General features: G+C 35.6%; 1 protein-coding gene across 5 annotated transcripts in view; it reads right to left on the minus strand.

Annotated features, from left to right (window-relative positions):
• Window positions 1-581: 581 nt before the first annotated feature.
• The window catches only part of LOC122536686 (rho guanine nucleotide exchange factor 10), a 47,644-nt gene continuing 29,450 nt past the window's right edge, over window positions 582-18,775 (minus strand). For 3 of the 5 annotated variants that reach the window (XM_043669228.1, XM_043669227.1, XM_043669229.1), the window contains 10 exons: window positions 7,562-7,772; window positions 6,991-7,228; window positions 6,572-6,754; window positions 6,201-6,497; window positions 6,031-6,123; window positions 5,734-5,958; window positions 5,480-5,641; window positions 5,162-5,368; window positions 4,755-5,069; window positions 582-4,652 (listed from right to left, as the gene is read on the minus strand). In XM_043669228.1, the coding sequence (XP_043525163.1) occupies window positions 2,787-4,652; window positions 4,755-5,069; window positions 5,162-5,368; window positions 5,480-5,641; window positions 5,734-5,958; window positions 6,031-6,123; window positions 6,201-6,497; window positions 6,572-6,754; window positions 6,991-7,228; window positions 7,562-7,772 (3,797 nt within the window). In that variant the 3' untranslated portion in view covers window positions 582-2,786. Of the gene's footprint in view, window positions 4,653-4,754; window positions 5,070-5,161; window positions 5,369-5,479; window positions 5,642-5,733; window positions 5,959-6,030; window positions 6,124-6,200; window positions 6,498-6,571; window positions 6,755-6,990; window positions 7,229-7,561; window positions 7,773-16,326; window positions 16,552-17,815; window positions 18,266-18,775 lie in introns of those variants that run through there. The other 2 variants (XM_043669230.1, XM_043669231.1) reach the window with 2 other exon arrangements.

Genomic DNA, 18,775 nt, shown 5'->3' on the forward strand with positions numbered 1-18,775 from the left:
GTTTCAATGATGATTATTTGTATACTGTAACAATATACATTATATTCTGATGTGTAAGAAGAAAATTTTTAACGAATTATTTACAACAAAGCTGTATTGTAGAAGATTCATTGTACGTAAAGAAATTCATGAAAAAGAAAAAAACAATTAATTGAAATTAAAAGTAGTGAAACATAATACTTAATATTTCATATTGTATAGTCACACATATCGTACTTATCCACGCATATCGTAGTAGGTATCAATGAAAGTTATTAACGCCAGAATTAAAAAAAAAATGTGCAAATTCTGTTTTCTGTATCGAAAAATGTACGACGCGATATCAATAGAATCGTACGCAGAAATAGCAAGTTATTTGTGCGCCATATTATAATATAAACATATCGCACTATTGTACAAAGAATAAACTATACATCTGAAAACTACAGTTACGTACAATTCTGCATCTTAAACCTCGCGTACTTTATGGTGGTGTGAATTCAACAATTTTCAAATTATTGTTACTTATGAAATTGTGGTTGTCTTAATAATAATAATTTAAAAAGAAAATAGAAAGTGAAGGGAATAAAAAATTTTACATCTGTTTTTTAAATAATTATAATATCCAGCAATATACAAATACAAATGGTGAAAATCATTGAATCGAATAGCCTTTTCGAACACTAACGTAACAAAATTTTTAAGTTTCGTACATAACAATAATACAACGTTGAGACTTTTTTTGTTTTAAGTAATAAATATATGTGCGCGCAATGTACGTGGTGTATAACGTGTGCGTGTACCGTGTGGTAAAACAAAGTATTGCTGAATAAATTCCGTGTGTATGTATCGTTCGTATAAATACAAAATAAGATTACATTATGTATATATCTCTATAAACCTAAACAGAAAAAAAGTAGTGTACAAAATATAAATCTATCCAGGATTCATTTGTAATATAAAAATTAATTTTCTCGGAAAATATGTATATGTACACGCAGACTCGTTCGTCCATGCTGGTAGCGAAGAAACTCAACAGCACATTTGCGACAAAACTATGATATACTTCTCTCACTGGGTAACTGACATAAATCTTATTTTTTTTTTGTGTTTTTTATTTTTCATTTTTCTAATCTTTTTTCTCTAGTCAATCATATCACAAATAGAGAACGGACAACATATTATATGTCATCGATCATCAGAGATCTCTTGTTTTGCGCATTCTTTCTCTTATCTACCATTTTTTTCCCCTTATTCTCTCGAGAAATATCTATCGCGTTTGGCAGTAAAATATATATCAAAAATGTTCAACGTACTAACATTTATAAAAGATATAAAATATACCTTACGCACTCTCAAAAAATGCCATTAAATGTTACCGAATGATCTGCAACATCATTTAGTAAAGAGCAACCAATTTGATATTCGATATTCATTTTTTTCTTTTTCTCCTTTTTTTTTTTAAAGTATCGAAACCAAATTTCAAAATTTTTCACTTTTATTCCAGCAAAAAAACTAAACGTGTTCAATGAATTTGGTTATCTGAGCATTTTAATTCTATTCTTTCCCTTTCGCGATATTTCTATTCTTTTTTTCTTTTTTTTTCTTCTAATTTTATCAATGCAAGATAAAGTTTAAAGAAAATGTTCATTTATCAGAGATTCTTCGTATGTTAAGCACAATTAATGCATCAAAAAGAAAAAAAAAAAAAGAATAAATCACAGATGCTACTGTGTGTTATTTCCCTCTTTACAAAAATTAGGGCCTTTTCGAACTTTCATTTACAAGACTCAAAATGAAAGCAACGAGAAACACTTAAAAGTCTATCGTCTTCCCTCACGATGCGAAGCGTCCTGCTTATAAAGAGTAAGACAATGTTTTATATTCATGTATCTTACAAATTCATGTGCGCATCACACGATTTTTATCGAGTAACGAAAACTCGAAAAATTGGAATTTCAAATTAGCGGTATTCAAAAATCGCTGTCGCATTCATTTTCATCTGCCACGTTAAGCAATTAAGATTTTCAATTAATTCATTAATAATTTTGAATTTCATAATTCATTGAATGATTATCGTTATTTTTGAGAATACCACTGTTTCAAACAGTTCTCGTAACATAATTACAAAAATAACAAATCATGTCCATTAAAACGTATGTTCAAGATTTAATCCTTTCTTCTAACAATGCGTACACTCTCGTACACCAGCATTTCCAGAAATCAATATTTAATTGCGAGTTTTGGTCTTTCTAGTTACGCATGTATTCTCAATACTTTTTGTCCTTTCTTTTTTAGTTTTCTAAACTGAAGAAAAAAAACAATATACAAACGTATACGAATGTACACGAAACAAATTCAGCCTGAAAGAAAGAAATAGAACATCTTGATCGTGTTGAAGGATGAAAGCGTCGTACAGTGAAATATGAAATTTCTGCTTTCTTTTTCTTTTTATTCTTTTAGAGAGCTACGCGAAAAGACTATACATCTTTGCATTGTAAACGATAAGGACAATCGAGAAATCTTCGTTTTTAATTGTAGTTCCAAGATGGCATTCATGTCGAACAATCGCTGCGGCTGAACTTAAAAATTACGCTAATTAATTAACAAATCCTTATCAAATTATTCTTACTGATTAAGTGAATATCAGTTCGACAATAGTTTTCTGATCTCTTTTTTCCTTTTTCCTTCATTTTTTGGTCCTATTTGCCGATACTACAAAAGCTCACTATCGGCTATTAAAAGCATTTTCTTTAAAACATTTCTATCCGTAGCTGACGTAACGACAGGCCTAGTGTAACTGAGTATCATAACTTCATTTCCCACAGCACGATATGAGCATCGTTGCTATTAGGATCTTTGAACGTGTAGCCCGATTTAGAGCCCTTGTCGGTAACTGATTGCGCGTTTAGCTGTCTCCAATTGATGTAACCTCTGCCACCCATTAACGTCAAAACGGTTCGTTTGGGCTGCTCGATCTGTTGCAACGTCTTGTTGATCTTCTTACCGGTCGTCTTTAAATTATTGGTCGGTGGTATCGGTTCTGGTACAGACTGTCCTATACTGCTATTAGGAGTGGTTGTTTCGTAGGGGCCATTTCGACTAGCTGTGCTACTGTTTCGTGACAGTTTGCCAGTTTTCAATGAGAGGTTCTCCTCAGAACCAGAAGACGTGTAGAGAGAACTCGCGTGAGAATCGACCGACCAATTTGACAAATCGAGCGACCTGGGCCTAGTGATCTTCATCTTCAGTCTACGATCTAACGTGCTAACTTTATTTGGTATGGCTGCTAGTTCCGGATCGCTTCTTCGCAATGGCTCGTAAATCAAATCGATGCCTGAGCTGTTCTCATTCTCGTAGTCTTTCACGTACATCAATTCCCCGTACAAGCCGTAAACGTCGCAATTCTCACCGGAGCTCTGCGATCCGGACATCGAGCTCGACAGAAATCCTCCGCCGGAGCCGAGTCCCCTGGGCAGTGTTTTAGAGCCTCTGTACTCGTACTCCTTGCTACGTTTCCGTCTTAACATCACCGGGCTACTCGCCAATTGCTGCTTCAACTTCAGTATGCTATTTGACATGGAGGAATCCAAACTTGCTCGATCCCTGTTTCGACTGTTGTCGGATTCCTTCGATCGTAACTGCACAGTTTCTTCGTCGGCGATTTCGTCGGTCGCACAGTTTATCGTGTTTTTCGGGTTCTGAATAGCAAGCAAGAAGGTAATAGGACCGAAATGCGCGTGATACGAAATATTGACACGGCCACTGATAATAGGCACGCCTTCCAGTCGTGGCAGAGGAATCGTTAGACTGATGCCCACGTTTGTACCAACCCAGAGCAGACCCTTGCACGCCAGAAGCGCTGTCACGGTGACCGCCGTTTGATTGTTGTTCAAGTTATCGCCACAAGAATTGGAGCTATTCGACCTCGTCACTCTCAACACGTTGGATGCTATGTTAATGTCCTGCAAGTGTTTGAACGTCTCAGTGTGATACAGGCAGACGGTGCTGGAGTTCTTGAGGGCGACCCAGAGACCGACTCCGGAATGAGCCATGAGCTTCACACTGCCGACGTGTTCGTGCTGAGCGCTGAAGCTTTTCATCACGTCGCCGCTGACTGCGTTAAGTACCCAAACCTTTTTGCCGCAGGCAGCGTAAACAGAGGCGTTGATCGGCATCAAGCAAGACACCGGTTCACTACCTAGGGATATCACGAACGGATCTCTGAGATTCCAAGTGCCGTCCACTTGCCTTTTGAAGAGGAGGAGCAAGCCAATTCCCAGGGCGACGAAAACATTGTCGCAATGATACTTGATTTGTATGACTGGACCTGAAACGGAATAACTTCCGAGTTCTTCTTGCTTCTCGGGTTCCGAGCCGGCATAGATCATGATCTTGCGAGAGTCCGTGCCCATCCACACGAGGTCGCTCGCCAGCGAAAGTGGATCAGAGGACACACCCTTCACGAACTCTATGGCCGCGACTTTCGTTTCCACTAGATCAAAAGTCGTGACTTGCTTTAAGGAGGTGGCCGAGGCTGTCGTTGATTGACCAAATACTGTCACATGACTGGATATACCGTCGCCAGTACATATCCACAAATAACTTTGACTTCTTCCACGGCGCCTCGTGGGACGTGGGTTTTGCGTGGTATAGTAGCAGCCGCAACGTACCTAAAACGCATTTGATTTTATTATATATAAACATGTACGAAACTTAGACATAATTAAAAGAAAAAAATAATAATCATCGCTCCATCATGGTAAAAATCTCACTTCTGTCTGATGTTGCGAATGATACACTTGTTGAGAACTGACGAAGAGCGGCATTTTCGTAGATGGCCGCTGTTCTTGTTCAGGTACTTCCCAAGATGGCGAATTATTCGGATCTAAAGCTAGCTGTGCCAGTCTAAGCTCCGTTATCCAGTCTTTCTTCACTAATGGATTTTCCGTTTGGAACGTGTACATCTGTCCTTGTTTCGTTACTAATTGCAAACAACAACTATCTGCCCAAACCATATCCTCATCCTTCTGTTGTATGGAGAGTTGTATGGATTGCAAAATTTGTTTAGTTTTCTCAAGCGTCATTCCCTAAGAAATCCAAAATATATTTATTTATTATAATTATTATATATTTATACACGTATAAAAATCAAGACGATTGTAATTCGTTTTTCGCCTACCTCGTATTTACCCTTTAATTGTGCAACCAAGTCGCTTATCCTAGACATGACTTCGTAATCATGCATTAAATCGTTCATTTCTACGCAGAGGTTATCTGCACCCACTTGTCCGCAATCTCCACTCTTATCGGATTTTAGGCTCCCGCCTTTATTTAGACCGGCAGTCAGTAAACGACTTAATGTTGGCGAAGTGCTTGTATCCTGAATCTATAGTGCAACATGGTGTTATTGATATTACTGTTATCAGCGATATAATTTTAATATTGCTATCATTAGCGTCATTAATCACTATAAGTTGTATAAAGAATGTTGTTATACCTCAATATCTGATACGGGATATGTCCACTTCAAAGTCAGTCTTTCACTACCGCTAAAGTCCTCTGCGGATCTCGGAGTTACCGAAACGCACACCACAAGATCATTCAACAATAGTAACCTCCTTCTTTTAGACTTTGTTATCATACCGTTTTGATTAAATTCCTAAAGCGATTTATCATAATATATAATATATAAAATAACGAGTTATATTGGGATATTTGAATATTTTGTTAGAGACGCATATATATATTTACCAACTGCGTAACGTTATCTTCTCTTATGAGGTACCTAGATGAAGAAGAAAGAGGACGATGAGACAATTTTCCAGATACATGCCGAAGCATTTCTTTAAACGCTTGGAATTGTTCCGCTTCGCGTTTCCTTTCATTAAGCATTTCCGCTAAACTCTCTAATTGAGTCAATGCCAATTGCAACGACATTCTGTCATGATGACCCTGTGGCGTATGCTTCAGTAAATCCTAATCAAAAGTTTGTGTTATTACACTGCGACATAATCACTGAAAACAAAAGTAAAACAATACTGCGCTTACCTGTAAGAATAATATAAACTGTGGAAACCTTTGCACAGGTTTCACCATTAATCCAAAGAAGGACAATCTATCGTGTGCACTTATTTGTTTCACCTGAGATACAATCGTATTTTAAATTACTTTATGATGATACAGTCGCTTGTATTATTATTACTACACATTATACATACCTTGAAAAAATCGGCGAGCGCAGTCTTTCTTTTTGATTCTTGTTTAGCCAAGTCCATAGCTACTGAAAAATTATTTATAAACCCACTGTAAATATCAAGAACAATAGCTTTGCTGAAACTTGCTACAAACACGTCTCCTAACTTCTCGTCCTTGTCCCATGAACGTACACATTCCGCTAATGCAATTCTGAATAACGTGTGGCATTGCAAAATTTCAGGCAATCTGTGAAACAATGTCGCTATTTTTGCCTGACTCAATATAGGCGGCGAAGATTCTTCTAACGGTTTCTTGTAATCCTAAAGAAGATATTTCTACATGAAGTTCTCCGAACGAATCTTGTGCAGAGCGGTTTAAACTAATGTGTACGTACATTCACTAGCCTCTGTAATGTGGACACATAACTGTTTTCAGAATGTACTATAGCTGCTACTATGTGTCGACGTTTTAACTGTTGAGGAGTTAAATTCGGAGGTGTCGGAGGAAGGGCAGGTGGGGTCTGTCTGCGTTGCTGCATGCACTGAAATTGCACCATTGCACTGTTTTCCTCTTCAACCTGAAACACGTGTATCTCAGTAAATCTGCGTTAACTTATCTTCATAGTATTTACTCAATAGCCCTTTTTACAAAATTTTATCTTGTACCGTCTGTAAAAGTTTTTACAAATTTGTTAATAGACTAGAAATTAGATCTACAGAAATAAAAAAGCAGTAATTATTTTCACCATTGAAGTGAACCAATAAGTCTTTATGGAAGAGGAATGAATAGAAATAGAATCTTTTGGACAATTACTTCACAAAGTTGCGGCATTTGAGGAGTTTTGATGGGGCTGGTAAGGGACACCGTGTCGGAGGAATCCACGTCATATTGTTGCGTCGATCCTCTCCGGATGCTAAACCATCTAGATAGTCTTCCATGGTTACCAGGCGAGTCCAATGGATCGGCATTGTTCACTCGCATATTTTGCGGCCTCCACTTATCGCACAGCGTCCTTGCCTTGTGTAACGTATTTCTCAATTGGCAATTACTTCTATGGAGAATTAATAATCGTTTCGATTAATTATATGTATCCTCGGGAAGATGTCAATATGGGAACAAACAATAATTGATTCTCTGAACCAACAACAATTGTACCGACGAACTGATTCAAACCGTTGAGTTTTCCTCTCTTAATCTAATTCTTTTAAAAAGCGCGAAGTTTCCTTTGAAAGAAAATACTTGAGTTTCGTAGAAAATTAAAATTACGCATCGTGGGAAATTATATCTTTTTGGATGTCGTTAGATTTCCTCGTTTCATCCAAGTTCCGCAATTTTTTTTCATTCTACAAACTATTTGGATTTATTCAATGTAATTAGTGCTTACTTAATACTGATATTACTCTTCTCACTCTCGTCATCCGAGGAGAGGTCATGATCCGAGGCTGAGCACCAAGAGTCTTCGCTTCTAGCCGACTGTGTCGAGGTATTGGACCTAGTTGCCTCTAAGGATGGATGATGTCTGTGCGTTTGACCGACAGTTTCCATTTTAGTCGGTCCTACGTCATCCCATGATCTACACCTTGAACGTGGTTCATCTGAAATCGAATTAAACACGCTATAAAAAGAAAAAAAATTATCGTTTAAAAAAAAATCGTCAACAAAAATTTCCACATTCGTTCCTTTCGTTTTCATTGTCATTCGTTTTTACTTTATATAACTTACTTATGTAGCTAGCTGAAGATACTAATTACGTTGTTGTTTCTTTTTTATTCTGCTTGTCTTTATGAAAAATGTAAATATTATTATCATCATCAGTGCTTATTCTTTACTTAGTTTCCGCATCCATTGCCAAATGGCTATATATATATTAACCGATTCCTCGAGTTCTCAATTATTCCGAAGTTTCTATAACTATGGTTCTTCGCGAAATGTTCTCGCGTATCGAACGAGATAATACTGTCGAAGAACTTTCTTTTAAAGAAACACGGTTCTAACTAAAACCAGGGCGACGATTCTCTGATACTTTCGCTCTCTCCTGCTTGTTAGACACCCACAGTTGTGTGGGCATTGTTTCTAGCTCAATAGGTATGATGCCTCGATAATTAAGTCAAAGTTAATCGCGATATTAAAACAGTTCTCCTATGCACCAAAAAAGATATGTAACTCCGAAGCCTGGAATAACATACTACTTTTTTTTTTAGACACATCACAGCCTTGAAATATATATTTAATTATGTCATTTATAATTATAAAATTCAAATCAAGTTCAAGAAGTGCTGTTTGCAATCTTTTCGTTTCGACACGACGATCAAAATTAGTATACAATGCTACTGGTATCGTGGAACATGTCATTCCACAGTTGATGTTTATACCGAAAGTACATTAAAAAAAAAAAAAAAGAAGAGAAGAAAAAAATATTTATATTAGTTTTTGCTTGATCGTTTAAAGCAAAGCAGAGTAGGAAAGGAGGAAAAAGATGATATAGTATGAATCTAGTGTTCAAACTAGGCACGAGTTTCGTAAGAATTTGTTCGCTAAACAACAACCGCCTCGAGATCAAGACAAACTCATTTCCATACGCCTCTTAATACTACCAGCTATATATTTTTGTGAAACGTGTGACGGCAGCTTCTATTTATACAATATGTGTCAATCGTTCGATGTACGATCAGTCTTCTTCGAAAACAGATAAAATCATCATTGTTGTTCACACTTCGCGCTTGTTATACTTTAAATTACTTACAATACGTAGGTATGAACAGGATGTATAAATTTGTGGACACCCGTGCGAACTGATATTTCTACGAATGAGTCAAAAAGTTCACTCGGCGAACATTTTATGTATATTCGCATATTTCGTATATTTTTGCATATGTTCAACTTGTTTAATTAGGTAAAACGAGCCAATTTCGTCTCACGTGAATTTCTAACCTTTCAGAAAATAGTAATTTCTCTATTTTGGGCCCCGCTGACCTAAGCCGCATTTCGTTTGCCGATCAAACGGAATTTTAAATAAACTTTTATTTAATATAACAAAATACCACATATAATTGATAAACGTAGATTACTTGGAAACTTACGATCTAGTGACATACGTTCATTTCATATAGCGCGTAAATGCCATTATATAACAGTACTACTTCATGCCTGTAAACTATGTTCTTTTGTTTTATCAATTTATTGAAGTTGTACTGTTTGGCAATATTTATCTTCCTCCTAATAACTGTCCAAATATTTGCAATTTACTAATGGAAGAACATCAAAACGCGCATTGGATTCGTATCGCATTATGAGAACCTTTTTAAACTTGCTATAAGCATGTTAAAAACAATATAAACAAAGATAAGGGTAGCACGCCCGAGTCATTTTTTCTCAAGGTCATAATTCTGGTTTAGCTATTTCACGGTTGACCTTTGCTCGACACGTACTGTGAATTTGTTAAAAAAAAAAAAAAAAAGAAAAGAAAAAAATGCTCGTTCCGATGGAATAAGTAATGCGATGTAAACAAAACACGACACAAAATCATTATTTAGTTGATAATGGAGTACGTAATAAAAAGAAAAAAAAAAGATTTCCGTTTGAAACTATAAATAAGAAAACGAATGCGACTTAGGTCATATTTAAAAAGTAGTCATATTTATAAGAAAACGAATACGACTTAGGTCATATTTAAAAAGTATTAACTTTCGCGATCGTAACAACAGTAATTTTCACAGTGTAAGCAATTTGTACAACGATCTTTGCTACGACTGCTTCAAGTAGCATAAAAGATGCTATGCCACTTCATACCTGTAGTTTTTTTTTAGAGGATCAAAAACAATCTAGATTAGTTCCTCCTCGCATGGATGATGATAAAATTTGAAATTTGATCCAAGTCGCATCATAAACATTATTATATGCTTAAGATGACTGTTCACGTCAATATGCTATGCATATAAATATATAGCATAGTAAATATATATATTTTTTAATATTATAAAACTTTTGAATAATATTATAACATATACATACATATGTTATTTTCTAATTTTCATATATACATTTTAAAATTAGTTTCAAATTCTTTTCACAACCAATCACAACAATCTTTTACCGCAGAGTTGATGAAATTTCATAGAGTATATATTATAAAAGTCATATATTACACGACTTATGTATATACACGTCAAAGTTTTTCTAGAGTGAGTATTCGAATATCTTTACGAGCCATTTTGTATATATGTATGTGAGCAATATGTTTCATCATTTAATTCTAACATCATTTATGAGGTTTGCGTAGACCACGTCTGTCCGGTCAGCAATCGTTCGAATTAAACACTTGGCTTGCTCCCACATTCTAAAGACAAGCGTAGACAATGGCCAATATCCCCCTTTTTCTCACACGAAGTCAGCCAACCAAGACTTCATCTCCACACTTTCATCTCTCCCTTAAGATCTCTTCTCTGCAATATTTATGTTAATGCATTATCTGCTTTGCAAATATTGAGTTCGTCGTTCTAAATTTACTAATTTCACACGTGCGTGCGTATTTGGACACTACGGACATAGAGATAAGGGTAATATATCTTGAAATCATTTTTTATTATCTCTGGAAAAAGGAAAGACATAAAAACTTCATTCACAGATTTTGCGTTATCTCTTGAAATATCAAATGCCTGGGAAGAACAAACGTGACAAATGCTGAAGTGGAATCCACTCGAAAAACGTTTATGTTTCGTTTATAAATGTGGGAAAGAGCGTGCTAAACGCAGAACGACTCGCGTTAACCATGTAGTCACCCTGACGTTAACGCCAAAGTAACTTGAGCGCGGCACGCACACCGGAAGGCCTAATAAAACGAACAACGCGTAGAGCCTACACCATTTCCGTACAAGGGACAGCCAGCATTATACACGCTATACACTCTAATTCTAAAAAACCAAAAAAGGAAAAAAAAAAGAAAGAAATATCTAAGTTCAGGTACAAAAGGTTGTTGAGGATCTTACAATAGATACGAAGTAGTCAATATGAAACAATACTTGTGGGTATTGTGGTGATTATGGTGTTCAGAGAATCGAACGATCTGTTGAAAAGCAAGATATGACAAGCTCGCTGCCGCGTTTTCGTGTTTAATCCTATCAAAGAAAGGTGAGCAAGTGAAACGAGGAAGTATTACTATTAATCCAACATTCGAGACAGACAATTTCGTGTACATGCATGTTCCAGTGGTGAAAATTTGACCGTGTTGCAATCGGCGCTAACGATGCCAGGCTATTTGTAGTACAAATAATTAACACATTACGCAATAGTCAAAAACCGTGTCGTAGCATTCTGCATCTCCAACGCGTTTGTAATTTTAACCTTACGTTTATAGAATTGTTCTCTTGACTTTGTTCGAACATTTTAACAAAGAGACGCGTCTCCTGAAATTTACTTTTAGTAAAAAAAAAAAAAAAAAAAAAAATAGAAGATTCTATGCATTTGAGAGAATCCTCGTTGAATTGTAGTTACTATTCAGAGAAGAATGTAAATGAATGCTACATAATATTGCAGACAACATTGCAAACGAGCTCTTGTAAATTCCTCCTTAATGTTGAACGCGACGTGCATGCATGCAGATTGTTTATCATTCCATAAAGTGCACCATGACCAACGACTGATATTCACTTAGCGTTTCACTTATTAATTGCAATGTAATCCCGATAGTGATGCCCGATAGTAATAATGGCAATTACGCTCACAACGCGGGAATTGCAAATACCAAATTTACTAATATAATATAAATATATAATGATATACAATTCTACTAAATTTATAAATATAATATAAATATATACCAAATTACTAATATAATATAATACCAAATTAATACTAATATAACATAAGTTACTACCAAATTTACTAATATAATATAAATATATAATGATTACATTAATATAATATAATTATATATAATTTATATTAAATATTAAATATAATAAAATTATTTATACAATTATATATAATACCAAATTTACTAATATAATATAAATATATAATGATTACATTAATATAATTAATAAACAATAAATAATAAAAAAAAAGTAAACGAATGTATTAATCTTGAAAAGATTAAATAAAAGCTTTGTATTGAAATTTATTTAAATACAAGTTGAATGAGAAGAGATGCATTGTGTGCCATTTTCGAACTAAACCACTCTCGCAACTGCACGATCTGTTACATGTGTCACACTTTTATCGATATTCCCATAACCTTGGATCTATATTTTAATGCGTATTCATCGGCGATGTAAGCGTTATGTAATTCCATGTCAAACATTTGAAACTCGCCAAGCCATGTCCAGCGCGATACGTTGCAATCGATTGAACTCGATTTCTAAGGAGACAAGACCGAGCGATTCAAGGAAAAATGCGCAGTGTCATGTTCACGGCCACTTTGCGATTATAAACGCTCTTCCAACAATTTACACTTGTTACATCCATCCACTATCGTAACCTACGTGCACGACACGGAGAGCAAATATAATATTTTCGTTTAGAGGTGACTCGAGTGACTCTCACGTGATGGTAACAAACTCAACTCCCCTTCGTTTTTCTTTCACAAGTTTTTTTGCACAATTGAACTGCGCTCGTAGCGAAGTCCTACGAATCATTATTAACACTGATAAATTTTCTTGTACAACGAGATATCGGTGAATAAACCAGAAAGTGAAGAAAAATGACGACAACTTTCATTCGACGCAAAATTGTGAAAGAAATTCTATCGATCGACAGATACAATGTCATGAAGAAAAAAAAAAAAAAAAAAAAAAAAAGAAAGAAAAAGACGATGTATACGAATCACATTTGCCAACGAATGATGCCATCTCCGAAGGTATATCAGCGGTGTAATTGTAAAGCATACGACGCAGCATTGCGTCACATTTCTGTAAATGGTAAAGACGAGGATAGGTAAAACGATCTCGTATTATATGTCGCCTGTAACGGGTGCCCGGATTATAATAATTTCTTTTCTGCTCCAATGACGCATTCGTCGGATTGAATCTTATTTGCTAATCGTACTATTACACAACTCGGATATTTTGTAAAATATTATATTAATATGTAATAATATTAAATATTTAATATTCAATATTAATATAATAACATTAAATATTCAATATTCAATATTAATATAATAATATTAAATATTTAGTATTTAATATTATATTTATAAAATATATTTTATAAAATTTTTATAAATATATTTTATAAAACATATATAAATATAATTTTATTTTCACGTTCCTTTACAGAAAGGTATTCAAAATAAAAAGAAGTTACTTTGAATTGAAAATGAGTCTTCAATCGGTATGATTCCATTGCAATACACTTATTGGTCATTCCAATCCATTATACGTACAGTTTTTAACAAATGGAAGATAGAATTTGTCCCATTTTGAAACAACCACGCAAATACTGGAAAGATAATACACCGGTTTGCTTTAAATACTTCAGATAACTCAAACATGTTAAAGATACGATCCTGAAGTTTACAAAAAGACGAAGATGTACGAAATCTTTTTCTGCTATTTTCTAAAGCTAAAACACAGATTTTAAAACTATGTGATTCATCTTGGTTTCCTAATCCTTTCGAGACAATTGTTTCTTTATTTATGAATCTCTTGTTTTTTAAATGTGTCGTTCGGACAATTTTACAAACACTAAATTTAAATTGGTGAAATCAATTTGTCTTTACTAACTTTTAACGCCGACGATCGTAGAAATTTTTAATTATATACATTTCCAGAATTACAAAATAAAAATAGACAAAAAAGAGCCCTTCCTTTCCTCTTAGCCTCAACTTCAATCCTAATCGTAATCTACTGTAATTCGAAGTATGCTGACCCTTGAACCGATATCTCAGTCACCGTGTATGCAGCTGCGTTGTTGACTCGGTTTTTACAAAAAAAAAAAAAAATTGAATCAGAAGAAAGAGAAAAAACAAACAGCTCGAAGAACACACGGACAGTGCTGCTCCGGGGTCGTGCAACGAAAAGAAGGTTAAATGTTCAAGGATGAGAGCATCATAGACAAAAAGGACGCGATCTGAACGTCGTAGCCTTTCTTCCGGCGAACAGGAAACCGCCACGAACGACACATAACGCATTCAAAATGTTCGCTCGACACGTCAGTTCGGCCTCGAGAGAGACTGACATACGAACAGGCCTGTCGCTTTTACAACTCGAGTATCTCAACACAAAATGAGAAACAGAGAAACGAGCAAGACCGAGAGATAAACCCGAGAGATTTCAACGAGTTGATAAAACTGGTATTAAATATGGAAACAGTATAAATGTTCGGATGAGAAATTGGAAGATTTTTAATCATCGGAACCTTTGCGATTTTCCTCGATTTTCCTGCCTTCCTTCAGCTCCTTTTGAATGAACGCATTATTATTCTCTCTCTTTCTTTCTTTCTCTCTCTCTCTCTTGAGATTAAAACGTTTCAGTGATAATTTCAGTTTGCAGACTCTTTCGTGGTCTAGATAAGATCAGCATAAACTCGTAGGAGTTGTTCGCTGTAATCGTGAAATGCACGCGCGCATACATGCATATATCAACGCTCGAAAGTTTAGAATCACTTCTGCGTATGTTCAGAATTTAGGGAGAAGACAAGTTAAAATAAATAATGACAACAATTTACTTCGTATTTTAACTTCGATAAGTTTCTTCTATTAATACTTTATCCCGTCATTAGGTAATTAACTTTCTAAAAGTAAATACAATTTTCGGCTACGAAATATTAAAATGTTAAAAACTTACAGATAAAACTATAGGTGAGCGACAGTATTATGTCAACAATCAGATGATCGAGATGCAAATTAACAGATGTAGTCAAATTTCAATAAAACGTCGAATAAGAGATACTAAACTTTTGACTAATATTTACTTTATAATATTACTATATTACCGAGTAATATATACTTTACCGTAAAATTTATCGACTTTCAACGAATTAAAAAAAAAAAAAATAACATATTGCTCTTTGGACTTCGAGGAACGAAAAATGACAGTTAGCAGACTCAAAGGCTTGGAAGTATAAATCGTGGATCGCTACCATTGGCAGAATCAATCATTAACTGTCTTCAGAGATAAACACAAACGATCGAGACACCCCTTGCATTTATTCGTGCGCAGGAAGTCGATTATCGCGCCACCATGCATCGCATGCAATGATCAAGAAAATTATGTTCAATAATAAGAGGGACAACCGGCGATTTAGCGACTCTTTAAAACCTTTAATAGTTAACCTTTTTCGCGTTGTAAGATGCAATCTATCGCGGCACTGTCATTAAACGTACAATTGAGAATTAATCTATTGTCTTCTCTTTTTTACTGTATTCTACACTGCATTATGGATATATATATATATTCTACGTATAAATTTTTTATTACATATACAGATGTGTCTATTATATATATATATATGTAGACACATCTGTATCTTGCTTATTTATATGTAATAAAAAATTATATGTATATTATTGTGTGTATATATGTATGTGTATATATATAACATATAGCATTATGTATGTATCTATATAAATGTAATACATACTGTGTGTATGTATGTATGTGTTATATATATATATAATATATAGCATTGTGTATGTATCACGTACAAATAAGCAAGACACAAATGTTGTCAAACAATTTTGTTTGTGTGTGTGTGTGTGTGTGTGTACACACACACAAAATTGGTTGACAACATTTGTGTCTTGCTTATTTATACGTGATAAAAAATTTATACGTAGAAACATAATCATCGACGAAAGATAAAACTCTTCCATTCTCCCAATAGCAGAGCTATATCTTATTAGATACGATAATTATGCTTTTCATAAGAAAACCGACATTCGATCTTTGTTTTAGCAGATCTTCTCAGAAAACTACCAACTGTACGACCGATTAATAACAAAACGTGTCGGCGTAATTCAATGATCTCAGTGTTTGAACCGCTTGTACGAACACTTGCCGAACAAAAGTATCGCTCGAGAAATGATCGTGATTGGAATATTCATTAAATCCGAAGAGAAGAAAATTGTCATTTCCGAGTTAAACGAACGTCACTGGCGGACTTTAATATCACGCTAATGGGAACGTAATTACACGACAGCAAAACTCTTACCACTTTCGTGATTAGCAAACAGAAAACAGGCTCCAACAGACGTAACTTCGTCACTTCGCGAGGAACTGCGCAGCCAAAGAATGACTCGTTTCCCTGATTCACCGAACGCTTGAATTATATTTTCAAGCACCGCGCGGTGTCGCAACGCGGGACTTTCACGAAACGAAAATGTTTGAAAATGTATCGTCGTCCACCCACGCGACCTGGTCACGCACGAGTGAACACACCGAGGCACCTACAAACTTATCTATCCAGTGTGCACACCAGCCACGAGAGCACGTGTTCCCTTGCACGAGAGAGAGAGAGAGAGAGAGAGAAAAATACTCTTCGATTTTCGTTCGTGTTTTTTTTTTTCTTTTTTCCTGAACGTGAATTCGAGAACGCGATTCATCGACCAGGTTTCCTCTCTGACAACAGGTATAACTCGCGAAATGAGACAGCGTTGAAAATTTAAAGGAAAAGAAACTTTTTAACGAATTTTTGAATACAACGAGAGCCAATTATTATGTCGAAAGTACTTGTCGAAAAAGGATGAACAAAAAATTTGAAACAGCAAAGAAAATTCATAATAAATTCTTATTAAGACATTTTCCATAGCACAATATTAATTTTAATCTCGACCGAAGTTTGACAATTTGTAACAAGAGGACTCTGTGAATTTTCTTCCTTTTGTTCGTATTTATAGTATTTATTTATGTATGTACGACACTCGTATTCAACTTTTGTCCAATCTTTTTAAACCTCCGTATCTGTGAATGAACTGTCCCTGTCTTCTTCGCGAGGATTTATCAAACCCGACCTAGCAAGTTTTTATTTCCTGTTAAATAACGTGGAATAAATATAACCCTGTTCAATTTCGTATAACAGAGCAAACGGTTTTTCTGTTGTTCCTTTCCCTATCGGACCTGTCCACTCGTTTTCTTTTCACGTGTAAATGTATGAGGACGCGCGAACGTCCAATTGTGTTCCCACAATTGCACGTCGTTGGAGCGCGAACTTTATAAAATGTAACAAGACCCCTTTCGTGTGCATCCTTGCAAATAACACTACTTTTGTTTTCATCCTATTAATTTGTGTATTCGGAACTTAGAGAAATATATATAAAATTCAGCCTTTATATTTCTTTTCAGAATAAGCACGATGTTTCATGCATTAATATCAAAATTAATACATCCACGTAATCTAATACAAAAAAAAAAAAAAAAAAAAAATTAATTTATGAATAAATACACATAGTAGAAATGAAGATTTAGTTTACTGTTTGACGATGCCAGAAAGTTCCTCTGTTTTCATCAAAGATTTCACCTAGTTAAATCGATAATAACACAGAGTTCTCATAACACTTAAAATTAATTGCCAGCCGAATCCCCACACGAAGTTCGATTCAATGGAACTGGGACCCGATACTGAATCATACCGCACACATTCCCATGCACGCGCACGCACAATCGAAAGAACATCCGATTCGCGACCTTGCCAATCTACTAACCAGCCTTGGTTCAGCGAAATCTGACTTCGTGATCGATCCTAGATCTTGCTTTCAGAGCTCGTGCCCTCGAGAACCGGTCGCCTTAAATGCACCCTTCCTCTTCATTCAGCATTGGAAACCACCCACGTTATCAAAAAGAGGGGAAGGAAGGAACCATTGTGAAAATGATAAATTTGCACCGAAGCAAACATACTCGTTACATGATACGTAACAATAAACAAACAAAAAAGAAAAAGAATTTCAAGTTACTTTCTAAAACACTTGCAAACGATGTTACACACACGATGTGCGAGTGATACGAAATACAATTATCCACTTGTCGGTTTTTCACGAGATATTCGATGACGGCAGAGAAACGCGACCGTCGAGCCGGAGCATACGATCCACACTATTCCCCTCGTGAGTCGTGTGCTCGTGAGTTCCTCCGTCGCGGACGGCCTACGCGTACGATCTCGCGGGACAGTGCGAGCTTGTCTCGTGCGATGCACGCGATAGCGCGCGAGCGCATGCGTTTCACACGTTTTCGTCTGCGCGTCGAGAACTAGCACCAGCCTAACGCGAACGCGTTATGCTCCCTCTGATCGTATCGACGACAGGGTGGAAATGAACCTTTAACCTCTTGCGACGTGCCTCACGCGCGTCGAGAATTGTTTGTTCCAAAATTGCAATATTTTCTCAGTTTTAAGTATATTTGAGTATAACTCAGGCAAAACAAATAATAAATTTATTACTTTTCAACAATTTCTATCCAGTGATGTCATACCGACGAGTTTAAAAAGAAAGCGGCGAATTGTTGTGTACGATTTGGTCACTCGTTAAGGTCCGCAGTCAGTTGCCAGCGCAAGTGGTTAACCTCTTGCGCTGGAATGACGTGCCACACACGTCGAGAATTGTTTGTTCCAAAATTGCAGTGTTTTCTCAGTTTTAACGTATACTTAAGTAAAGAAAAATGGGCGAAAC

Source organism: Frieseomelitta varia, unplaced genomic scaffold (assembly GCF_011392965.1).
Source record: "Frieseomelitta varia isolate USP_RPSP 00005682 unplaced genomic scaffold, Fvar_1.2 scaffold_866, whole genome shotgun sequence".
Lineage (NCBI taxonomy): Eukaryota > Metazoa > Arthropoda > Insecta > Hymenoptera > Apidae > Frieseomelitta > Frieseomelitta varia.